Source organism: Heloderma suspectum, chromosome 2, assembly GCF_057233095.1.
Source record: "Heloderma suspectum isolate Gila_16-S chromosome 2, 16-S_ref, whole genome shotgun sequence".
NCBI classification, from domain to species: Eukaryota; Metazoa; Chordata; class Lepidosauria; order Squamata; family Helodermatidae; genus Heloderma; species Heloderma suspectum.
In genome coordinates this window covers 365831549-365857378 of record NC_139459.1, presented here as the reverse complement: position 1 = coordinate 365857378, position 25830 = coordinate 365831549, and the positions used below count along the sequence as shown (strand labels likewise).

Below are 25830 nucleotides of genomic sequence, written 5' to 3'. Positions count from 1 at the left end.
TTGAATGTTAACACCAGCACTTTGAATCGGGCCCGGAAATGGACTGGCAGCCAGTGCAGCTGGAAAAGTACTGGCGTAATATGAGCTCGCAGGCCAGTCCCTGTTAACAATCTTGCTGCCCTATTTTGGACCAGCTGAAGTTTCCGGACCGTTTTCAAAGGCAGCCCCACGTATAACGCATTGCAGTAATCCAGACGAGAAGTTATCAGAGCATGGATAACTGTAGCTAGGCTATCTCTGTCCAGATAAGGGCGTAGTTGGTATACCAGCCTAAGCTGATAAAAAGTGCTCCGTGCCACTGAGTTCACCTGTGCCTCAAGTGACAGTTCTGGATCCAAGAGCACCCCCAAACTACGAACCTGATCCTTTAGGGGGAGTGCAACCCCCTCCAGAACAGGTTGAATATCACCTAGCCGGGCAGACGAACCACCCACTAACAGTACCTCCGTCTTGTCTGGATTGAGTTTCAGTTTATTAGCCCTCATCCAGTCCATTACCGTGCCCAGGCACTGGTTCAGAACAGCCACTGCCTCACCTGGGTTTGATGAGAAAGAGAGGTAGAGCTGGGTGTCATCCGCATATTGATGGCACCTCAGCCCACACCTCCGGATAACATCCCCCAGCGGTTTCATGTAGATGTTAAACAGCATGGGGGATAAAATAGAGCCCTGTGGAACCCCATGGCACAATTGCCATGGCACAGAGCAATAATCCCCCAGCACCACCTTCTGGAATCGGCCAACCAAGTAGGAGCGGAACCACTGTAGTGCAGTGCCTCCAACTCCCAACCCAGACAACCTATCCAGAAGGATACCATGGTCGATGGTATCGAAAGCCGCTGAGAGGTCCAGGAGAATCAACAGGGTCGCACTCCCCCTGTCCCTCTCCCGGCAGAGGTCATCCCACAGGGCGACCAAGGCAGTTTCCGTTCCAAAACCAGGCCTGAAGCCCGATTGAAATGGATCTAGATAATCCGTTTCATTCAAGAGTGCCTGGAGCTGTCCTACAACCACCCGCTCAAGCACCTTGCCCAGGAAGGGGATGTTGGCCACTGGCCTATAATTGTTAACATCCTCTGGGTCCAGGTTAGGCTTTTTCAGGAGTGGTCTAATTACCGCCTCTTTTAAAGCGGCAGGCACCACTCCCTCTCTCAAGGAGGAATTTACAACCTTCTGGACCCAGCCGCACATCCCTTCTTTGTTTGATTTAATAAGCCATGAAGGGCAAGGGTCAAGCACACAAGTGGTCGATCGGACTTGGCCAAGCACCTTGTCCGCATCCTCAGGCCTCAGTAACTGAAACTCATCCAATAAAACTGGACCAGACGGTGCTCTGAACGCCTCTACCAATGGAACTGCATTAATGGTGGTGTCCAATTCATGACGAATCTGAGCGACTTTATCCTCAAAGTTCCGCGCAAACTCGTCACAGCGTGCTACCGAGTGTTCCACCGTCTCTCTCCCTGGCCCAGAATGTAACAGGCCGCGAACCACTCGGAAAAGCTCCGCCGGACGACACTGAGAAGATGCAATGCTGGTGGAAAAGAACTGCCTCTTTGCCACCCTCACCGCCACAGAGTAGGCTTGATAGTGGGCTCTTACCTGTGTTCGGTCAGACTCAGCACAAGTTTTCCTCCACCTGCGTTCTAGCCATCTCCCCTCTTGCTTCATTGCCCTCAGCTCAGGTGTATACCAAGGAGCTGGCCGGGCTCTGCTCAGAGGGAGAGGGCGCTTGGGCGCGATCGTGTCAACCGCCCGAGTCATCTCTGCATTCCACAGAGCGACCTGGGCTTCGACAGGAGCACCAGCCATACCAGCAGGAAAATCCCCCAGAGCCCTCTGGAATCCATCGGAATCCATTAATCTCCGGGGGCGGACCATTTTAATAGGTCCCCCACCCTTGCAGATGGGAAAGGCTGCCAGAAGTCTAAACCTCAGCAGGAAGTGATCTGACCATGACAAAGGGACAGATGTTAAGTCCTCCACTTTCAGATCACCATCCTCCTGCCCAGTTGAGAAAACCAGTTCAAGCGTGTGTCCCTTTATATGCGTTGGGCCGATGACATGTTGGGACAGCCCCATGGTTGTCATGGCGGCCATGAAGTCCTGAGCCGCCCCGGATACAGCGGCCTCGGCATGGAAGTTGAGATCCCCCAGGACCATCATCCTGGGGGTCCTCAACACCAAGTCCGAGACCACCTCCGTCAGCTCAGGCAGGGAGTCCGATGGGCAGCGGGGTGGGCGGTACACCAACAGAATCCCTAATCTGTCCCGGGTACCCAACACAAGGTACAGACACTAAAGATCTGCACTCGAATGAGCAGGAAGCCTGGAGAGGGAGATTGAATTCCTATATACCACGACAACACCAAAACCCCTTCCCCGACCCTCAAGTCGGTGTTGGTGCTGCACCAAGTACCCAGGAGGGCACAGCTGGGAGAGAGTGACCCCTCCCAGTTCCCCCACCCAGGTCTCAGTAATACATGCCAGGTCAGCCCCCTCATCCACAATCAAATCATGGATGAGGGAGGTCTTATTTTGGGCCGACCTGGCATTCAGCAGCAGCACCACCACCCAGTCTTGTAACTGTGCATTTGGTTTCTTTTTCCCAGCTGAGGAACGTGGCATTTATCCCTATTAGATTTCATTCTGTTGTTTTCTGCCCAGCGCTCCAGCCTATCAAGATCACTTTGAATTTTGTTTCTGTCTTCCAAAGTATTAGCTATCCCGCCCAATTTTGTGTCATCTGCAAATTTCATCAGCAGTCCCCGCACCTCCTCCTCCAAGTCATTAATAAAAATGTTGAACAGCACTGGGTCCAGGACTGAGCCCTGCGGTATCCTGCTTGTCACCTCTCCCCAGTTTCAGAAGATCCCATTGATAAGTACTCTTTGAGTCCGATCCTGTAGCCAACTGTGGATCCACCTGATGGTTGTTTCGTCTAGCCCACTTTGACCTAGTTTGCTCATCAGGATATCATGGGGCACTTTGTGGAAAGCTTTGCTGAAGTCGAGGTATATTATATCCACAGCATTCCCACAGTCCACAAGGAAGGCGACCTGATCCAAAAATGAGATCAGATTTGTCTGGCAGGATTTGTTCTTGACAAATCCATGTTGGCTTCGAGTAAGCACTGCATTGATTTCAAGCTGCTTAAAGACTGATCGCATTATAATCTGCTCCATTGATGTCAGACTGACTGGTCTGTAGTTCCCAGGGTCCTCCTTTTTGCCCTTTTTGAAGATAGGGACCACATTAGCCCTCCTCCAGTCATCTGGCACATCCCCCGTCCTCCATGATTTCTCAAAGAGAATAGACAGCAGTTCTGAGAGTTCTTCTGCCAGTTCCTTTATTATTCTAGGATGCAGTTCATCTGGCCCTGGAGATTTGAATTCATTCAAAGGAATTAGGTGTTCCTTGACCATATATGCCTATCGATCTCAAGCTGCAATCCTGCCCCTTCAGCCTGCACTTCACCTTTGCCGGGGGGCGGGGTCATAGACGGGTCTTCTTGGACGGGCGGGACAGGTGTGCTTCAAAACCAAGGCCAACTCCAAGTAGGGTAAGATTCACTGGTAAAAAAAGGTGAGACCCCCTGGTTGGTTTCCTTTGTTTCAGGTGATGTCCATTAAGTATTGAAAGGTATATACAGGACAGCCTTAACTGGTTGAAGGAGAAAAAATGGGTGGGGGTCGGAGTGTCCCGACGGGCTCATCTCTCAATGTTATACTTAAGCAATGGAATACTCTGCCAAGCATGGCTGGTTTGAGTAAGAAGCACTTGGTTCTGTTGTGCACAGAAAAATGGCCACTCTTAGTCACTCATGGCCACCCGAAGGATCCTTCAACCAAAACATCTTAAGAGATCTCCCCTTGTTCTAGAGGACAGGGTGCCTGAAGACATGGATTATTGGTTTCTCTAGGCCGACGTGGCTGAGAAAAGGCAGGCAAGAAGTAAAGCAGTGTCCTTCGCGAGCGTACCATCCACACTGCCTCTGCCGCCTTGTCCACCGTCTCCCTACCCAGAGAACCAAGATCTGGTGCCATCCCAAGGGATATATCCAGCTATAAACCAAATCCAAAGTGTCTGCACACAAATGGGTCAGATAGAGGTCTTAAACGCCTACCCCGACCCCGTTAAATCTGAATGATGCAGCCGATTGGACAGTCGTAACTCAGTACCAAGAACGGATGTGCACCGTTCTACAACAAATGGGTCAGAAAACTGTAAACTGGTCTAAGGTGTGGGCTGTGACTCCAGAAAAATCAGAAACCCCCGCTGATTCCCTGGTTCGTTTGACTCGCACTCTGCACATGCATGAGGGCACTGGCCCTGATGAGGCAAGGCATGCTGCCCTGATAGTAGGTATGTTTGTGGAGCAGGCCGCTCCCGATATTCAAAAAAAGTTAGGGAGCATCCGCCAGGGTGGCAGGAAAATAGTGTGGTGAAGATGTGGGCTCAAGTTACTGGAAGCCAGATTCCGGCTGAACATCAGCTGAAACGTCCTGACTGTTAGAGCAATACGACAATGGAGCCAATGACCTAGGGAGGTGGTGGGCTCTCCCACACTGGAGGCGTTCAAGACGAGGCTGGACAGCCATTTGTCAGGGATGCTTTGACTTGGATTCCTGTGCTGAGCAGGGCGTTGGACTCGATGGTCTTGTAGGCCCCTTCCAACCCTACTATTCTATGATTCTATGATAATGTGTTAAGCGCTTAGTCAGATCCACTTGTCAGAAATAAGTAATTGATAATGGAGCTAAGAAACCACTCCCGTTTATATGCTGGTACACCAGCAGAAAAGCTTTGACAGCCAGTGTGGTGTAGAGGCTAGAGTGTTGGACTGGGAGTTGGGAGATCTGGGACTCTAGTCCCCACTTGGCCATAAAGCTCACTGGGTGACTTTGCGTCAGTCGCAGACTCTCAGCCCAACCTACCTCACAGGGTTGTTGTTGTGAGGAGAAAATGGAGAGGAGGCGGATTATGTACACCACCTTGGGTTCCGTAGGAGGAAAAAAGATGGGATATAAATGTAATAAATAAATAAAAGCTTTGCTGGTACCAACATCTTTCATGGCCTAGAACTCTTCCTCACCTGCACTGCTTTTTCTTGCCAAACACTTTCTGCCTGGTCTTGCATGTGGAACAGGTACCATTTCAGACAAAGCCACCTTGGTGGTCCTGGATTTCAACCTCCTACCTAGCAACCTAATGTGGCTTCCAGGACCTCACAACTACATTTCCCCACGTCACTGGTATCAAAATGGACCACGACCACTGACCTTGTCCCAGCACTAACTACAAAGCTATCTAGATGGCACGTGATCTCTGCAACCAGGCAGGCAATTTTCCATGCAGTCAACACGCCCATCACAGTCCAGCTGTCTATGTGTCTAATGATTGACTCTCCCAGTACCACAAGTCTCCCGCCCCCTGGAGGCACATCTTCAGCCTGAGGGGATATGTTTTTCATTTTCCAAGGAATGGATCTCTTCTAAAGGATCATTTCTCTCCCTCAGAATGACTTGCTCCTTTCCCAAGATCCCAATTCTCTGTGTCAACAGAGGAGCTCTCATTCAGGGATTGGGACACCACTTTCAGGTCCCCAAAAGTCTCATCCAGCAACCTCCCTGCCTCTCTCAGCTTCTCCAGGTCAGCAATCTTGGCTTCAAGGGAACAACCTTGTTCCCTGAGAGCCAGGAGCTATTACACCAAGCACAAACCTACAACATCTATCCAGCTGGCAGAGAACCATACACGTGACACTCAGTGCAACACAGTGGAATGCTCCCACGACCCTACTAGCTTCCTACCATCATAAGTGTTGCTTAACTTCTGGTTGTTGGGTTTGTCTACCTGGAAAACTAAGTTCTTTACCAGGAGAAGGTGGGGGGTTTCTGTAAAGTCCCTTCCTTAAAGTCACTTACTAGCAGGAGGCACCAACAAGTTGATTGGCCTGGCCTCCTCATCCTGTTGCGACACTCACGGGCGCGTCATCGCTCATGTACTGACGCTTCGCCACTGGGGCTGCGAGGCCTTGTCTTCAGCCACTCAAGGATCTTCTCCGTTAAACAGGTCTTTAGACTTTGGAAGTCGCGGTTCTGGCTTTGCAGCACCTCCCTCATTGTGCTATCCTGGAACCGCGGTTCAAGGAACAAGGCAGCCATGTATTTCATGTCCCCCCTCGTCAAAGTCATGTGTTGGTGCCAATCTCCTGCAGAAGGAATTCAGCGAACCTACCTGCAGGACTGGGGGCTTGACTGTTTACAGCACTGGTGCGCTTACGAAGCCCAGCGCAGCATGTTCTCAGCGCCCCCCTATAATCTTCAGCACAGGTAGCACTGGCCCAGTGTAGCACAGTCTGCACTCAGTGTGTTGCGCATCCAATCAAGTACCTTTAATATGTCAACCAGGTCTTGCATCAAGACCCACCGCTGTGGTGTGACCAAAGGTTTGCTCCTCGAGAATGCAGTAATTTATAGCAGCTCTCTGCTCACAGAGTCTCTGCAGCATACGCAGTGTGCTGTTCCAGCGTGTGCGCACATCCAAGATGAATTTGTGCTGTGGAAGACCACGCTACATTGGATGGCGCCTATTGCCTCCACTGCTGAGCAGGACTGCCTGAAGTGGGTGCATATGGATCGGGCCATCGTAAGTAGCTTGCCTATTTTAGGAGATGCGTTGTTCAATCCCGAACACACCCCAAGGTTCAAACAGTGTGCAACGCACTGAATGTGGTTTAGCCCTGCAATGTGGACTGCTGTCAGGAAGTTGGAGGCATCATCTGTTGCTAAACAGCCCGATGCTAGATTTAAGGGGGCGAACCAGGACTTAACAACACCATCGATTTCCATTGTAATGCTTTCTGCAGCGTGTGTCCCCGAGAACGTTGTGAGGGCCAATGTCGCTGTTCTCCGAGTCAGTCTGCAGATCTCACTGACGGATACCCATTGCGCAGCGGCACACAGATAAGACTTTGTTTGACCGTTTGTCCATGTGTCAGTCGTTAGATGAATACTTCCTCCAACTGCACATTTCAAATCCTGTTGGAGCGCCCTTCTGATTTCAGAAGCCAGGGCTGGAATGGCAACGCCACTAATGTAGTGACAAGAAGGGACATCCCAGCGAAGGCATAATTCCTTCATGAAGTCCCAGAAGGCATCCTCCTCCGCTGTGGAGAAGGGCAGCATGCATCGAGCAATGAACTCTGTCAGGGCTCGGTTCAACCTTTCTTCCTGGATGCTGTCAGATGGGAATTTCTGTGTCAGCGTGAGGCATTTTTCCATTGACACCTGTCTCTTAGCTAAGTTGTCTTCTGTGTCCTTCTCACCCGGACCACTTTGCGTTTGGTCTTTGCAAGATGAGGCAAAGAAGGCGGTAATGCTCCTTTTGGGTTGTTGCGAGAGGGACTTGCCTTTACTATCTTTGGGCACATGAAGCGTATGATGCACCTCCATGTGTCGCCTCATGGCAGCCGTGCCCACTCGTCCACAGCCCCCTCCCTTTCCTAGGCGCACATGACTTCTACAAACACCACCAACCACAACGTAACCATCATTTTTCGCATATTTGAAGATGCGCCACACATAGGAACTCACCCTGCCACCATCTTTTCTTTGGGGAATGGGAGTATCAGCTCTGGATGAGGCGGCATCGGGAGCTGCACGTTTCCGCTCGTCTCTGCTTGTGGATGGTGTTGTTGGTGGCATTGTTGATGGTGATGATGAGCGCTTGGCAGGGGATATTTGTTCCTGAGCTTTGGGGTTGCTCCCAAAGAACCCGGCAGGCTGGACCACAGAGTCGGACTCAGTCTCAGCAGGGCCAGAAGGACTCCTCCTCATCATCACTGTCTGGATCACTGCTGAAATTAAGTCCTCCGGGCTTATTTGCCAAATTATGTGAACCGCTGCCCACGAGGTAATTATCAGCAGCCAGCTCTGGACCTGGTTCGTCTTCTGTCCCACTTGCTCTCTCCCATGCAGGGAGGACGGTTGTGGGCATTCTGTAAACATTCCAAATAGAAGTGGAATTTCAGGAGAAATGCAACCTTTTACACATGAATAATAGCAAAGAGAAAAAATCTGCGTCCTTATAGAAATCTATGAAACATAGCTTGGAATTGCAATCAACGTTACCCAAGGTGCAGATGTAAGCTACTACTGCACTAGCACTGAGAAAACAACATTCGCCACAAGGTGCAAAAAAAAAAATCTACAGACTTCAAAGCTGCACAAGAGTTGTCTAAAACTGTCCTCACTGCTAAAAGTCTGGAAAGCATGGTGGAGGGTTGACTAAGTCTTACCAGATTCATCCTTGGGAGTGATGTAAACTTCATGACTTTCATTCCTCCGCTGTGGAATCTCCTTGGGAACAGTTTCATCTGCTTTGGAGACACTGTCCTGCCGCTCACCATCCATGAACTTGCTTCCTGTTCCTCCGGAGATGTGGCTGGCTGTGCCTGTGCCACGTTCTGTGGCAGCATTTGCTGGTGTGTGCTGCTTACACTTGCGGGGAGGGCTGGTGCTGGGGCTGTTGTCGCTGCTGGTCACACCTTGGGCTTCCTCCTGTTCCAGCTCCTCCAAATATCGTTGAACTGCAACCTCCGCACTGAATGTCGCCCATCTGCACATCTTTTGAGTGCTGGATTGACTACAGGTTCTTCTTTTCTCCATGTTCATGTCTCCGTGGTGGGCAGGAGGAGACATAAATGCATGTGGTGGTGGTGAGAGGAACTCAGGAACATATTTCACGATAGCAAAGCTGAAGTCATGCAAACAGCCTACAATCGCAAATGTAGTGCAGTGTAAACGTAGTTTGAGGGTGCTGCTGGAGGATGGAGTCCTTCTCAGGCCTAAACACAGGCTGCTGGAGGATGGAGTCCTTCTCAGGCCTAAACACAGGCTGCTGGAGGATGGAGTCCATGCAGCCTGAAAAACACCGGCTGCTGGAGGATGGAGTCCTTCTAAACACAGGCTGCTGGAGGATAGAGTCCATGCAGCCTGAAAAACGCAGGCTGCTGGAAGATGGAGTCCTTCTCAGGCCTAAACACAGGCTGCTGGAGGATGGAGTCCATGCAGCCTGAAAAACACAGGCTGCTGGAGGATGGAGTCCTTCTCAGCCCAAAACACAGGCTACTGGAGGATGGAGTCCTTCTCAGGCCTAAACACAGGCTGCTGGAGGATGGAGTCCTTCTCACCGCAAAACACAGGCTACTGGAGGATGGAGTCCTTCTCAGGCCTAAACACAGGCTGCTGGAGGATGAAGTCCATGCAGCCTGAAAAACACAGGCTGCTGGAGGATGGAGTCCTTCTCAGCCCAAAACACAGGCTGCTGGCCTTCCCCGCCATGTGCAGCCGCACCAGCACCCCCACCCTAGGCCCAAGCCCACAAATAAAGGCACACATTTTGCATCCCATGGGAAGAAGCTGCCTAACGCAGGCTGATGGAGGATGGAATCCTTTGCTGCTGGCCTTGCCCCAACACCAAAAAAATCACTAAACAGGGGCACATTCATGTAAAGTAAGTATCAAAGAACATACCTTCACTGTAATAAAGGTTGAACTGCAGTGCTGCAGAACAGGGACACGCTCCAGCTGCGGCTGGACACAGACACTCTGTCTGCAGCAGCAGCGGTACCTCTCGCCTCTGGAGCAACTGAAGCGACACACGACGATGACCGTCACTATGAAGGCGGGAAAAATGGTTGGACTCCCTGCTGTTCCTCTCCCTTGAGTTCCTCCCTGCAGCGGTTGTGCAGAGAAAGGCACATCTCTCCCACAGGAGTGCTGAGGTAGGTGGTCGTTTTCCATCTCCCCTGCGGTTCATTCTCTCTTCCACGTACCAAGGCACCAGCAGAATGTTTTCATACTCTCTGTTGGGGGCTGTGTTCCGGTCAGGAGAATCAAAGCCTGATGACGTCTTCATTATGTCAGCAGGCCATCATTTCAGATTTCTGCAGTGGAGGAAGGCTGATACGTCCAACGGCCGTGCTGAGGTGGCTTGTGATGGTCCAGCTCCCCTCCAGCTCCTTCTCTCTGCCATGCCACCAGGCACTAGGAGAAGAAATTTATCCTCTCAGTTGGAGTCTCTTGGGCTCAGAGACGGGCCACTGAGGATGATCTTAAGGTCTGGGCAGGCACATATGGGACGAGGCAATCCTTCAGATAACCTGGCCCCAAGCCGTTAAGGGCTTTGAATGTTAATACCAGCACTTTGAATCGGGCCCGGAAATGGACTGGCAGCCAGTGCAACTGGAAAAGTACTGGCGCAATATGAGCTCGCTGGCCAGTCCCTGTTAACAATCTTGCTGCCCTATTTTGGACCAGCTGAAGTTTCCGGACCTTTTTCAAAGGCAGCCCCACGTATAAGGCATTGCAGTAATCCAGGCAAGAAGTTATCAGAGCATGGATAACTGTAGCTAGGCTGTCTTTGTACAGATAAGGGCATAGTTGGTAGACCAGCCTAAGCTGATAAAAACTGCTTTTTATCCTAAGCTGATAAAAAGATGAACCACCCACTAACAGTACCTCCGTCTTGTCTGGATTGAGCTTCAGTTTCTTGGCCCTCATCCAGCCCATTACCGTACCCAAGCACTGATTTAGAACAGCCACTGCCTCACCTGGGTTTGATGAGAAAGAGGGGTAGAGCTGGGTGTCATCCACATATTGATGGCACCTCAGCCCACACCTCCGGATAACCTCCCCCAGGAGTTTCATGTAGATGCCAAACAGCATGGGGGATAAAATAGAGCTCTGTGGAACCCCGCGGCATAATTGCCATGGCACAGAGCAATAATCCCCCAGCACCACCTTCTGGAATTGGCCCTCCAAGTAGGAGCAGAACCATTACAGTGCAGTGCCTCCAACTCCCAACCCAGACAACCTACCCAGAAGGATACCATGGTCAATAGTATCGAAAGACGGTGAGAGGTCCAGGAGAATCAATAGGGTCGCACACCCCCTGTCCCTCACCCAGCAGAGGTCATCCCACTGGGCAACCAAGGCAGTTTCCATTCCAAAACCAGGCCTGAAGTCCGACTGAAATGGATCTAGATAATCCATCGCATTCAAGAGTGCCTGGAGCTGTCCTGCAACCACCCACTCAAGCACCTTGCCCAGGAAGGGGATGTTGGCTACTGGCCTATAATTGTTAACATCCTCCGGGTCCAGGTTAGGCTTTTTCAGGAGTGGTCTGATTACCGCTTCTTTTAAAGTGCCCGGCTCCACTCCCTCTCTCAAGGAGGAATTTACAACCTCCTGGACCTAGACGGACATCCCCTCCTTATTTGATTTAATAAGCCATGAAGGGCAAGGGTCAAGCACACAAGTGGTCGATCGGACTTGGCCAAGCACCTTGTCCGCATCCTCAGGCCTCAGTAACTGAAACTCATCCAATAAAGCTGGACCAGATGGTGCTCTGAACACCTCTACCAATGGAACTGCATTAATTGTGGTGTTCAATTCATGACGAATCTGAGCAACTTCATCTTCTCTCTTTTTTTTGCCTAAACATGCATAGGATTGCACCCTGAAATGGTCAAGGGGCTGGAGCACCTCCCCTTTGAGCTTGTGGGTTCCTGGTCGACAGCTGGTTTGCCACTGTGTGAACAGAATGCAGGACTACACAAACCTTTCATCTGATCCAGCATGGCTCTTATGTTTATTCATTTATTTGAGCTATTTATATACTGGAGATCGTTACCTTGTCGTGGTGCTGGAGCTTGAGCACCTCAATGACGTCATGAGCTAAACTCTGAAGGGACACCCAAGACGGGAAGGTCATGGCAGAGAGGTCAGACTAAATATGATCCCTGGGGAAGGAAACGGCAACCCACCCCAGTATTCTTGCCATGAAAACTAAATGGATCTGTACAACCAGAGATATGTCGGTATACCATTGGAAGATGGGACTCCCAGGTCGGAAGATGGTCAAAATGCTACTGGGGAGGAACAGAGGATAAGTTCAACTAGCCCCAGATGTGATGACGCAGCTAGCTTAAAGCCGAAAGGACGGCTAGCAGCCGATGGTGCTGGTGGTGAACGACGAATCCGATGTTCTAAAGATCAACACACCATAGGAACCTGGAATGTAAGATCTATGAGCCAGGGCAAATTGGATGTGGTTACTGGGGAGAGGTCAAGATTAAATATAGATATTTTGGGTGTCAGTGAACTGAAATGGACTGGAATGGGCCACTTCACTACTATGGACAAGAGGACGACAGAAGAAATGGAGTAACCTTCACAATTAATAATAAAGTGGCTAAAGCAGTGCTTGGATACAATCCCAAAAATGACAGAAGGCTCTCCATTCGAATTCAGGGTAAGCCATTTAACATCACAGTGATCCAAATATACGCCCCAACCACAGATGCTAAAGAAGCAGAAGTAGATCAGTTCTATGAGGATCTGCAGCACCTACTGGATAGTACGCCAAAAAAAGATGTTATTTTCATTACAGGAGACTGGAACGCTAAGGTGGATAGTCAAACGACACCTGGAATTACAGGCAAGCATGGTCTGGGAGAACAAAATGAAGCAGGACATAGGCTGACAGAATTTTGCCAAGACAACTCACTGTGCATAACAAACACTCTCTTCCAACAACCTAAGAGACGACTTTATACATGGACTTCACCACACGGTCGACACCGAAATCAGATTGACTACATCCTTTGTAGCCAAAGGTGGCGGACATGTATGCAGTCGGTAAAAACAAGACCTGGAGCTGATTGTAGTTCAGATCACGAACTTCTTATTGCACAAGTTAGAATCAGACTCAAGAGAATAGGGAAGACCCACAGATCAGTCAGATATGAGCTCACCAATATTCCTCATGAATATGCAGTGGAGGTGAAGAATAGATTTAAGGGACTAGATTTAGTAGATAGGGTCCCGGAAGAACCATGGACAGAGGTTCGCAACATTGTTCAGGAGGTGGCAACAAAAAACGTCCCAAAGAAAAAGAAAACCAAGAAGGCAAGATGGCTGTCTGCTGAGACACTGGAAGCAGCCCAAGAAAGAAGGAAAGCAAAAGGCAACAGTGATAGGGGGAGATATGCCCAATTAAATGCAAAATTCCAGAGGTTAGCCAGAAGAGACAAGGGATTATTTTTAAACAAGCAATGCGCAGGAGCGGAAGAAGATAATAGAATAGGAAGGACAAGAGACCTCTTCCAGAAAATTAGAAACATCGGAGGTAAATTCCAGGCAAAAATGGGTATGATCAAAAACAAAAATGGCAAGGACCTAACAGAAGCAGAAGAGAGCAAGAAAAGGTGGCAAGAAGATACGGAAGATCTTTATAGGAAGGATAATCATATCGGGGATAGATCTGACGGTGTGGTCAGTGAGCTAGAGGCAGACATCCTGAAGAGTGAGGTTGAATGGGCCTTAAGAAGGATTGCTAATGACAAGGCAGCAGCAGATGACGGTATCCCAGGTGACCTGTTTAAAATCTTGCAAGATGATGCTTTCAAGGTGATGCATGCCATATGCCAGCAAATTTGGAAAACACAAGAATGGCCAATAGATTGGAAAAAATCAACTTGTATCCCCATACCAAAGCACCAAAGAATGTTCAAACTATCGAACAGTGGCACTTATTTCACATGCCAATAAGGTAACGCTCAAGATCTTGCAAGGTAGACTCCAGCAATTCATGGAATGAGAATTGCCAGATGTACAAGCTGGGTTTAGAAAAGGCAGAGGAACTAGAGACCAAATTGCCAATATCCGCTGGATAATGGAGAAAGCCAGGGAGTCTCAGAAAAACATCTATTTCTGTTTTATTGACTCTTCTAAAGCCTTTGACTGTGTGGATCATAACAAATTGTGGCAAGTTCTTGGTGGGATGGGGATACCAAGTCATCTTGTCTGCCTCCTGAGGAATCTGTATAACGACCAAGTAGCAACGGTAAAAACAGACCACAGAACAACTGACTGGTTTAAGACTGGGAAAGGATTACGGCAGGGTTGTATACTCTCCCCCTACCTATTCAACCTGTACGCAGAACACATCATGCGACGTGCTGGGCTTGATGAAGCCAAGGCTGGAGTTAAAATCGCTGGAAGATACATTAACAATCTCAGATATGCAGATGATACCACTTTGACGGCTGAAAGCGAGGAGGAGCTGAGGAACCTCATGATGAAGGTGAAAGAAGAAAGTGCAAAAGTTGGGTTGCAGTTAAACCTCAAAAAAACCAAGATGATGGCAACCAGCTTGATTGAGAACTGGCAAATAGAGGGAGAAAACGTGGAGGCAGTGACAGAATTTGTCTTTCTAGGCACAAAGATTACTGCAGACGCTGACTGCAGCCAAGAAATCAGAAGTCGTTTACTTCTTGGGAGGACAGCAATGACAAATCTTGATAAAATAGTGAACAGCAGAGACATCACACTGACAACAAAGGTCCATAGTAACCTGTGGCTGCGAGAGCTGGACCATAAGGAAGGCTGAGCGAAGGAAGATAGATGCTTTTGAACTGTGGTGCTGGAGGAAAATTCTAAGAGTGCTTTGGAGTGCAAGAAGATCAAACCAGTCCATACTCCAGGAAATAAAGCCAGACTGCTCACTTGAGGGAATGATATTAAAGGCAAAACTGAAGTACTTTGGCCACATCATGAGAAGACAGGATACCCTGGAGAAGGTGCTGATGCTAGGGAAAGTGGAAGGCAAAAGGAAGAGGGGCCAACCAAGGGCAAGATGGATGGATGGTATTCTGGAGGTGATGGACTCAACCTTGGGGGAGCTGGGGGTGGTGATGGCCGACAGGAAGCTCTGGCGTGGGCTGGTCCATGAAGTCACGAAGAGTCGGAAGCGACTGACCAAATAAACAACAAAAAGTCACAGACTCTGGGCACCGTCGAAATTGCCAGTTGGCTAATACACGAGAGTATACCCTATCTCCAATCTGCATTATTTCCTACTTTGACCAATTAATCGAATAGCCAGACAATTCACCAAAAGTATTAATCAATTTCATCAAAGCTGGAACCAACAACTGGGGTTTCAAGATAAACAACAAAAGATCATCAGCATAAAGGCTAATTTTAAATTCTAAATCAAAATGGACAAATCCATGAATACTATTTTGTCCAATAGCACATGCCAGGGGTTCCAAACATAAGTTGAATATCAATGGGGAAAGTGGACAACCTTGCCTGGTGCCCTGCCCAAGTAAAAAAAAAAAGCCAAAAATAAACTGTTAAGTCATTATTCTTGCTCTTGGAGCTGAGTATAAGATTTTGACCCATTTCAAAAATTCTATAGGAAAACCAAAATTAGTCAATGTAGTAAAAATAAATTTCCAATGAATTTTGGCCTTTTCTGCATCCAAGGAAATGATGGCCACCTGGTCAGTTCTTTCAGGGTTTAAAACAACTAGATCAACAACTAATCTTAGATTATCAGCCCCCTGCCTTTTTTTTAATAAATCCCATCTGGTCCGGTCTAACTAATGTGGCCATAACTTGTTGCAATCTATCGGCCAAGATTGCTGTTAATATTTTGATTTCTACATTAATTAATGATATAGGTCGATAGTTAGCAAAGTAAGCATGATCCTTGCCTGGTTTAGGAATCACGGTAATATAAGCGTCATTTAACGATGAAAGGGAGCCCACCTCAAAAATATGGTTTTGGGGCTATACAACTTTGGGCCTAAAAAACTGGAAAATGTTGGGTGATTTCCCAGTATTCATTTTCATTATTGCATTCATAAATTTCTCTAAACACAGAGGAGCTAAGAGGAGCTGTTGTCCTGAAGAATCTAAACATGGAAGATTGATCTGAGGAAAAAAAAAACTTCCGTATCTTGCTCTGGCATCTTGTTACCAAAACTATAAAGTTCAGAATAAAACTTTAAAAATGGTGAGTTTATGTCTGTAGGAAAGATCTATATTTTGCCACTCTCACCTTTGATAGCCGAAATGACATTTTGATGTTGATGCTGTTTAAGACAATGTGCAACAATGTTACTAGGACATTCACCATTTCCTCAATATTTCTGTCATAGACAGGTCAGAGCAAATTCTGTCTGCTGTGAAAGAATATTATTCAGCTCATGCTTAGTATTCTGTAGCTCTTGATAAAGTTGTGCTGTGGGGGAAGTGGCAAACTGAGTTATAGGGGATTTCAGCTTCTTGTTTAGAAACATCTCTTGAGTTTTTAAAAGTTTCTTTTGATAAGAAGCATAAGAAATAATTCGGCACCTTATAAAAGCTTTACTGGCTTGCCACTCAATGGCACACGAACCCACCATACCCTTGTTAGTATTAAAATACTGTTAGTTCAGCTAACATCTGAGTTTTAAACTTCTCATCATTGAGAAGAGAAACATTAAAATGCCAAAGGCACCAAGGAATGGCCCCGTGCTCCGTGCTTGCAAGAGGAGCACAAAGCGACCAAAACAAGGTGTTCTGGGGGGCGCTCCAGAGCGGGGAAGGCGGAAATGCCACTACAACACATCCTACATGTCGTCAGGCGCCTCCCCGCGGCTAGACAGCCGAAATGGGCTGTCTAGCAGAAAAAGCAGGACAGGAGAAGAGTGGAGGGAACGATCCCCTCCGTGCTTCTCCTGCCCTGCATTGGATAGGCGGTCACCTCTGAGTTTGGAGGGGGCCGCCTATCTCCATAGGATCGCACCCTAAATTTATATAACATAAGTGGTATAACAAATATATCCTTAGTTTACATTTAGGACTAACCATTTCAGACATCATTAGAATAGTTCTTCTTGCATAGAAACTGAGAAAAAATAAAATTATTCAAAAATATAAATAATTGAAAATTTTAAAAAAAAATAAAAATCAAATAATCCAATTTGTGTCCCCATCTTTTTGTTGTTCAGTCGTTCAGTCGTGTCCGACTCTTCGTGACCCCATGGACCATAGCACGCCAGGCCTTCCTGTCCTGCGCTCTCTCCCGGAGCGTGCTCAAGTTCATATTCATTGCATCCGTGATGCTATCTAGCCATCTCATCCTCTGCCGTCCCCTTCTCCTTTTGCCTTCAGTCTTGCCCAGCATCAGGGTCTTTTCCAGAGAGTTTTCTCTTCGCATTAGGTGGCCAAAATATTTGAGCTTCAGCTTCAGTATCTGTCCTTCCAATGAGCACTCAGGGTTGATTTCCTTTAGGATGGACTGATTTGACCTCCTTACAGTCCAGGGGACTCGTAAGAGTCTTCTCCAGCACCACAGTTCAAAAGCATCAGTTCTTCAGCGCTCAGCCTCCCTTATAGTCCAGCTCCCACAGCCATACGTTACTACTGGGATAACCATAGCTTTGATTATACGAATCTTTGTCGGCAAGGTGACGTCTCTGCTTCTTACTATGCTGTCTAGGTTTGCCATAGCTTTCCTCCCAAGGAGCAAGCGTCTTTTAATTTCATGGCTACAGTCACCGTCTGCAGTGATCTTGGAGCCCAAGAAAGTAAAATCTGTCACTGCTTCCATTTCTTCCCCTTCTATATGCCAGGAAGTGATGGGGCCAGATGCCATGATCTTCGTTTTTTTAATGTTGAGTTTCAAACCAGCTTTTGCACTCTCCTCTTTCACCCTCAACAAGAGGCTCTTTAGATCCTCTTCACTTTCTGCCATTAGGGTGGTATCGTCTGCATATCGGAGGTTGTTGATAATTCTCCCAGCAATCTTAATTCCGACCTGTGATTCATCCAACCTGGCGTTTCTCATGATGTACTCTGCATATAAGTTAAATAAGCAGGGCGACAATATGCAGCCTTGTCGTACTCCTTTCCCAATTTGGAACCAATCGGTTGTTCCATGTCCGGTTCTTACTGTTGCTTCTTGTCCCTCGTACAGGTTTCTCAGGAGACAGGTAAGGTGGTCTGGTACTCCCATCACTTTAAGAATTTGCCACAGTTTGTTGTGATCCACACCATCAAAGGCTTTAGCCTAGTCAATGAAGCAGAAATAGACGTTTTTCTGGAATTCTCTTGCTTTCTCCATGATCCAACGAATGTTGGCGATTTGATCTCTAGTTCCTCTGCCTCTTCGAAACCCAGCTTGTACTTCCGGTAGTTCTCGGTTCACATACTGCTGAAGCCTAGCTTGTAGGATTTTGAGCATCACCTTGCTGGCATGTGAAATGAGCGCAATTGTGCGGTAGTTTGAACACTCTTTGGCGTTGCCCTTCTTTGGACTTGGAATGTAAACTGACCTTTTCCAGTCTTGTGGCCACTGTTGAGTGTTCCAAATGTGTTGGCATATTGAGTGCAGCACTTTAACAGCATCATCTTTTAGGATTTTAAATAGCTCAGCTGGAATACTGTCATCTCCGCTAGCTTTGTTGTTAGTAATGCTTTCTAAGGCCCACTTGACTTCACTCTCGAGGATGTTCAGTGACTGCACTATCATGGCTATCAGGGACATTAAGATCTTTCCTGTATAGTTCTTCTGTGTATTCTTTCCACCTCTTCTTAATCTCATCTGCTTAGCTGATACCAAAAAGGTGCCACACAACCCCCCCCAAACCAAAACAAATAAACCTTAACACAAATGGAAATGAAAAATAAAAACTTTGGCCTTCCGTTTGGACGGAACTGTAACTGTAGTATTCAGCTAGGCCCCTCCCACTTATTGAATACATAGACAGAGAAAAATTACAAACAAGCAAATTTAACCAGCAAGAAAGAATAACAATAAGAATAAAAAACAAATGGGTATTTTAAGTAATATTTTATCTGGAGATACACACACACACACACACACACACATATACAGACACATACACACATAGCCTTATTAAACTAAGTTTAATGTGATAGTTACATATAACCTGTGTTTCATCAAAATATGTAACAGACACACTCAAGAACGCAAATCATATATACATTTATGGTTATACATATGCAAAAAGAAAAGAGAAAAAAGGAGGGGGGAAGAATAGAAAAAAAGGGAGAAGAGAAAGAAAAAGAAGCAATGGAATGCAATATAATTAGGTCTGGCATGTAGGCCAGACTTGATAGCAGCGGACACCAATGCAAAAAGGAAACAAAACATGAAGATGCTGATAAGCAACTAAGGAAAAAAGAAAGTGGCTGAATTCCAAATTCAGGGAGCTGTTAATGCCAGTGAGAAATAATTCTTCAGCATCAGAACTTAAAAACTTCATCTGGCCTTCAAAAAAATGCAAAATGTGGCAGGATATTTGATGTGGTATTGCAAATTAATTTGCTTTGCCAGATTTCTCGCCTTGGCAAATTGTCTTCTTCTATCAGCAATTTCTTTAGTATAATCAAGAAAGAGCATAACCTTGTCGTTGGCTGGCCCCCACCGGAGCTCTCCTCTCTCTGTCTCGCTGTACGCAGCAGATATTCTTTAGTGGAGGCCTGTAGAAATGGAACAATAACTGGCCTCCCTCTAGAACCTCATGTAGAACCAGGAACACGATAAGCACACTCAGTATCAAGTGGAAAATCAAAAGGCAAAGCCAGTAACTCATGCAGAAATTTATCCATAAACTCAGCAAGGCAGAGATCTGTAGCCAACTCTCCGAGGCCAAGAATACACAGATTAGCTCTCTGAGTGAGAGCTTCTAATTGAGAAATTCGAGCAGATAGAACACTATGAGAGGCATCCATTGCAGTTTTGTAAGCAGTAACCCAGTCTTCAAGTTCATTAACTTTTGACTCCATCTTTTGAAGACAAACATTCATCGAATCTACAGACCCTTGAAGAGTAGTGATGGAGTCCTGGATCGATCCGTTTGGACTGAAAAGCTCTTTGAGTTGCTTTGACTGGAAAGATAACTGCAAAGACACATTTTTTATTCAAACAAGCAGCTCCTCTCCTCTCCTTCTGCTGCTTCTTTAGAACCTTTTGCTGGGAGGACCCATGGGGGGCATAGGCGGTATTCCCAAGCTTTCTTTCCTTTTGGTGTTGACATCCCCCTCTCACCTCCAAAAGCACAACAAGCAAATATAAATGCGGAAAACAAAAACCCAAAAGCTTAAGCAACGTTAATAGCAAATACCCAGATAACGTGACAGTCTCAAAGAGGTATTTTTAAAACTGAAAGTCGGGAGAGACACAGGGAAGAGCTGATCACGATGCCATCTGTAACCGGAAGTTAAGATATCGTATTGAATGTAGACATTCGGAAAAGAGAAGCAAATATATTCTCAATATTACATATATTCCCTAAAATTTAGATAGTACAAAATTGCCATAAGGTATTTTTTCCAACTCGCTCTATCCTTGTACTTGCACTCTGAAAGCCAGTTGCCACAAAAGAGACAATGCTGCCAAAGTAGTTGTAAATGAGGAAGTAGAATTGCCCATATATATACCAAACAGCAGTTCACATATCAATTCTATTGTACAAGTGTGATCTTAACTCCCCAGTCACAAAGAAAGAAAATCTGTTGTAGTGAGAGACTTTTCAGTGGCATGAGACACCAAGGAGCATCCCCATGGCCACCCCCCATAGTAAAAAATAGTAAAAGTATAAAAAGTTTAAAACACCATATTAAAAATATTCTTTTTAAAAACAGAATGCCAATTTAAAAACCCTGTTACAAACCACTTCTGCTACATGGTGATTTAATCCTCCTAGACTGATGTGGATCTTAGATACAATTAAGGAGAATTTAAGAGATTTACTTTAGAAATAATCTTCCAGAAACTTTGTGTGGGTTCTTTGATGTTTAGTAAGGTCCCCACTCACACTGAAGCACTTTCCACATTCCTCTATGGGTTCTTTGATACGAAGCACAAAGCTCACTTTGACTAAATCTCTTTCCATGTTCCATGCATTGATATGGTTTCCCCCGTGTGTATTCTTTGATGTCCATTAAGCTGACTGCCCTTCCTGAAGCTCTTTCCACACTCCATGCATTTATAAGGTTTCTCTCCTGTGTGACTTCTTTGATGTATAGTAAGCTTACTGCTGTTCCTGAAGCTCTTTCCACACTCCATGCATTTATAAGGTTTCTCCCCTGTGTGGATTCTTTGATGTGAAGTAAGGCTACTGCTTACACTAAAGCTCTTTCCACATCTCATGCATTGATAAGGTTTCTCTCCTGTGTGAATTCTTTGATGTGAAGTAAGGTTACTGCTGTTCCTGAAGCTCTTTCCACACTCCATGCATTTACAAGGTTTCTCTCCTGTGTGGATTCTTTGATGTACAGTAAGCTTACTGCTGTTCCTGAAGCTCTTTCCACACTCCATGCATTTATAAGGTTTCTCCCCTGTGTGGATTCTTTGATGTGAAGTAAGGCTACTGCTTACACTAAAGCTCTTTCCACATCTCATGCATTGATAAGGTTTCTCTCCTGTGTGAATTCTTTGATGTGAAGTAAGGTTACTGCTGTTCCTGAAGCTCTTTCCACACTCCATGCATTTATATGGCTTCTCCCCTGTGTGGGTTCTTTGATGTGAAGTAAGGTTACTGCTGTTCCTGAAGCTCTTTCCACAATGCATGCACTGATATGGTTTCTCCCTTGTGTGGATTCTTTGATGTGTATTAATGTGACTGCTCTGGCTGAAGGTCTTTCCACATTGCATGCACTGATATGGTTTCTCCCTTGTGTGGGTTCTATGATGTAAAATAAGGCAATTGCTTAGACGAAAGCTCTTTCCACATTCCATACAAGTATATGGTTTCTCCCCTGTATGAGTTCTTTGATGGACACTAAGCTTACCAATCACACTGAAGCTCTTTCCACATTCCTTACAAGTATATGGTTTCTCTCCTGTGTGGATTGTTTGATGTACAGTAAGGGTACCACGCATACTGAAGCTCTTTCCACACTCTCTGCATTCATATGGTTTCTCCCCTGTGTGGGTTCTCTGATGTAAAGTAAGGGTACCACTTACATGAAACCTCTTCCCACATGTCATGCACTGATATGGTTCCTCCCCTGTGTGAATTCTTTGATGTATAGTAAGCGCACTGCTGTACCTGAAGCTCTTTCCACACTCCATGCATTTATAAGGTTTCTCTCCTGTGTGACTTCTTTGATGTACAGTAAGCTTACTGCTGTACCTGAAGCTCTTTCCACACTCCCAGCATTTATATGGTTTCTCCCCTGTGTGGGTTTGGCAATGTCTTGTTAATTTCAATTGATCTTCAAGTCTTTCCCCCCACACTTGACACTTTCTCCTTCTGATTCCTTTGCGATCCCGTAGGATCAGAGATTCATGGAAATCAGGATTCTGAGATGCAGATGATTTCTTCCTCCCATCCCTGGATGGGTTTCCTTTGTGCCGCTTTGGTTCTCCTTTATTCCCAGAGGTCCCCTGCTCTGCTTCATGCCTGATGGCTTCCAAGGACCCTACAGGTGGATCCTTATTGTTCCCACTGTCCTGCTCATCACCTGCTTGGGAAAGAAAAAGAAAATTCAGTCATTACCTGGGTCCTATTTTCTGGATTGTGGAGGACTGGGGATAAGGGTTAAATAAGTAAACAAGTAGCCCTGGAAAAGAAAAACTTTGGTCAGGAAAATCTGGTCCAGAAGTGTGGACCATCGTTTAATTCACTGAGCAGACCTGACTGTTATTCCGAAGGATGGAGAATTCTGTCTGGATCCCGAAATGCCAAAAAAGGCATTCAAACGGGGGATACGATTAGAGCAGGGTGTTCCCTGTACCCCAATAAGACTCTAGCCTCCACCCCACCCCAGGGCCCAAACAATGGAAAATTCTCCTTGTGAGTTCTTTTTCCTTGGCCTGCCATTTTAGCAATCAGAATTGGGTTTCAGTTTTGGAATAGGTGAGAGCAGAAGCAGAAGACCTTTAGGGGTCCTGGGACCCAAGGAACCACATGTGAAAGCAGGCCTGACTAGGCCTCGTAGTTTGGTTCAGGTGAAGTGCCCGATGGGATTGAGAGTGTGTGTGTGCACGCGCGCGCGCACGTGTGACCATGAGAAGGTAGTTATAATTTGCTCATAAGCAAGAAATTCCTATCCACCTAAGCAACTCATCCCTAAAGATAAGAAGGCCGCTGTGCTGTTAAGACTGTGCTGAGTACCAATTGCTTTCTGAGCATGTGTAGTGTGTTTTTCTTTGTTCTCCAGCTTTCCGTCTGCATAAATACATCTTGTTTTCTTTTGGGGGGAGAGACACAGTTTCGTCTGTCTCTCCCACGACCGTGATGTGCTTTAATAAATTTCTGACTGTTCAACCTAAGCTGCCTCGGATATTTCCTTAACAATTTGGTGCCTTGACTCAGATCCCAAATGCTGAGGAGAATCGAACCAATTTGGACCGCCATTCACGGAATATCCCAGAAGCACACACCAAGGTAAGAGACCTTTTGAAATCTTCAAGTTTGGGACTCAGTGTGAGGCTGCCTGTGGGATGACTCTGCCTTGGCTGACGGGATATCGCCTTTAAAGAGACAGCCAGTAATTTAAGCACTTGGTAAGCTTTTGGTTTTGTTTGTTTTTTTGGGTTACAGAGGTCCGTGGGATATGGCGTCAGGTGAATGAGAGTTGCCTTGTGTGAATTGAGGAAAAAAATAGAATGAGAGTTGCCTGGTATGAACTGATGTAAAAAGGAGCAGGGCAAATTATCGTCACTGGAACCTTGTGTGAGTTTTCTTCCTTCCCTCCATGGTATGAACCAGCCGACAAGGCACGGACCTCCTGAATAAATCATTCCTGAATGAACAGAGATTGGAGTGAGTGACCCGACCTTTCCTTCACTCCCTGCCCTGGTATGAGCTCCCTGGACCATGAGTTACTGATCATACTTCCAATTCAGTGAGAGTCAGTCTCTGACTGTACCTCGGAATTTGGCAGTGCCTTTCGTTTCTCAGAACCTGTGGAGACCTCCTGATTGTTTTCCTGTGTGCTCCTGTGTGAATTAAGGATGGGGTCGGACTCTTCCAAAGAAATTTTGTAGTCCCAAAAGGGATGCCTTCAATGTACATGTACAGGAATTACAGACCTAAGACTTGCAAGTTTTGGACAAATGGCACTTGACCCATCCAAACAATTTCCCTTGGTCGGGACCTTTGATGTGGACAGAACTGTGCATTTAAAGGGAGCCCTGGAATCTCGAGGTCCAAGGTGGCACAGGGTCAATGAGAATTCATCCTTTGATTGGTATGTTGAGACATCAACAACAACAACAACAACAAGTCACCTAAGTCCCAGGGAGTGGAGTCTTAAGGACTCCCAAGAAAAAGTGAAAGACCAGGTCACATTTTGAAACATCAGAAAAGCCACAAAATTCTTCAGAAAAGCCACAAAATTCTTCAGAAAAACAGTGATCACTTGTTAAAATCCTAATTGTGCTAGCATGAACCAACTTATATGAGTTATTTTGCCCCAAGAAGTGTGCACTAGATTAAAAGAACAAGCAAACTGACCAAATCAAGAACCAGCTGGTCTTAGTACTTTAGACCAAGCGTGCATCAGATGCTGCAGAAAACTGATTAGGCTAAAAAAAAAAAAATCGTCAATTGTAAGCAAAACAAAAGTAAGACTACAGCAGACTACATGGATTGTCTAAAGACATTTTTGAAAAAAATATTCTAATATTGCTGCCACTTTTCTGTAGCCAAGTTGAGCATTAGAAAAATAAGTGTCCCCGCCAGTCTGGCCAGCTGATGGAAACACTTCACACACCCCAGCAGCTTCCCCCTCCTCCCCCTCCTTCTCAAAACTTCTAAGACAGCTGAGAGGTTTGTAACTTTTTCTTTCTATTGACCGGAGACTTTGTGTAAACTTGGTTGCATTATCTTTGTTCCCTAACAGGGTATATTCAGATATTCCTGAGCCACTTCCCTAGTCTTCTGAAGCTGAATCTGCTTCCACTGCTCCAAAGCAAGCACTGTTCTAAAACAACTTGGGCTCTTTTGTTATAAAAAAAAGATTATTGTGCTCTTAGTGTGTTTACCTAAAAGCATGGGAATCAGAACTGACCAGTAACATATTACAGTACTTTCCTTGATTCTGCAGCCGCTGCCTTCCTTGTTCAAGCCTCTGAAACTATCGTGCTATGTTCTCCTTTAATTCTTTGCGTACCATGGTGGCAGCTCATCTGCTTAAAGCAAAGGCTCTGCCCCTATCTCAATCACGCCTCTTCAGGTATGACATTTTGCTTCTCTCTAGCATTTATATTACAGTGCAACGTTGTTCCACTCTAAATCCTGCTTCTTTGCTGCCTTGATGCTTCTGAAAGTATCCCTTATGATTGTTTAGAAGTGGCTGAGCACCTAGCAAAGCCACGTCCAGACTTGTCAGATGAGCCACTGACTAATGTAGATCGCGTACATTTTGTGGATGGGTCTTGTCAAAGAAATGCTAAAGAGATATGCTGTCTGTACTCCCCATATTGTAATAGAACAAAATTATTTTGCCTCACTGTACTTCTGCTTAAGTGGCAGAACCGTCTGCCCTCTCTGGAGCTACTGCCTTATTCCTTTCAGCAATAAACCAGTCTCCCATGGCAACTTTTGAAGATGTTGCACAACTCCAAAATCAGGCCCAAATGTTGAAAAAGTAGAGACTGGCTGGTTGTCCTCAGTACACTGACCATTTGTGGCACTCCCCGGATGGCATCCTGGTAGCTCTCATGGTCCTTCTTCCCCACCTTGTAGTAGCAGATAAGAAGGGTAGAGTCGATTGAGTCAACCCCCTAAGAGGTGAAGGTGCCACAATGATTTAGATCAAGCAAGTTGCATAAATGTGAATAATGTGTTTAATGTACTCAGGAACTTTGTTTTTGCTTTTAGAGAAAATGTCTTTATATCTGTATTTGTGGCTATTGTTCTTGCTATGTGAGAGTGTGAGCTTCTTATTCCTTAGTCATCAAATGCCTGTCCTTTGAATCTGCTAGACAGATTGTCCTATATGCCATCTAG

General features: G+C 46.2%; 2 protein-coding genes across 4 annotated transcripts in view; both read right to left on the bottom strand.

Annotated features, from left to right (window-relative positions):
• Positions 1-19356, bottom strand: part of LOC146355864 (uncharacterized) — a 33991-nt gene extending 14635 nt beyond the window's left edge. The window contains exons 1-3 of one of the 3 annotated variants that reach the window (XM_084830844.1): positions 19272-19356; positions 9539-10051; positions 5927-8001 (exon numbers count right to left, since the gene is read on the bottom strand). In XM_084830844.1, coding sequence (XP_084686970.1) covers positions 6476-8001; positions 9539-9923 — 1911 coding nt within the window. In that variant the 5' untranslated portion in view covers positions 9924-10051; positions 19272-19356 and the 3' untranslated portion in view covers positions 5927-6475. Of the gene's footprint in view, positions 1-5926; positions 8002-8301; positions 10052-19271 lie in introns of those variants that run through there. The other 2 variants (XM_084830843.1, XM_084830845.1) reach the window with 2 other exon arrangements.
• The window catches only part of LOC146355860 (uncharacterized), a 51276-nt gene continuing 43580 nt past the window's right edge, over positions 18135-25830 (bottom strand). The window contains 2 exon segments of the mRNA XM_084831149.1: positions 18135-20786; positions 20788-22115. Of these exon segments, the coding sequence (XP_084687275.1) occupies positions 20666-20786; positions 20788-22115 (1449 nt within the window). The 3' untranslated portion in view covers positions 18135-20665.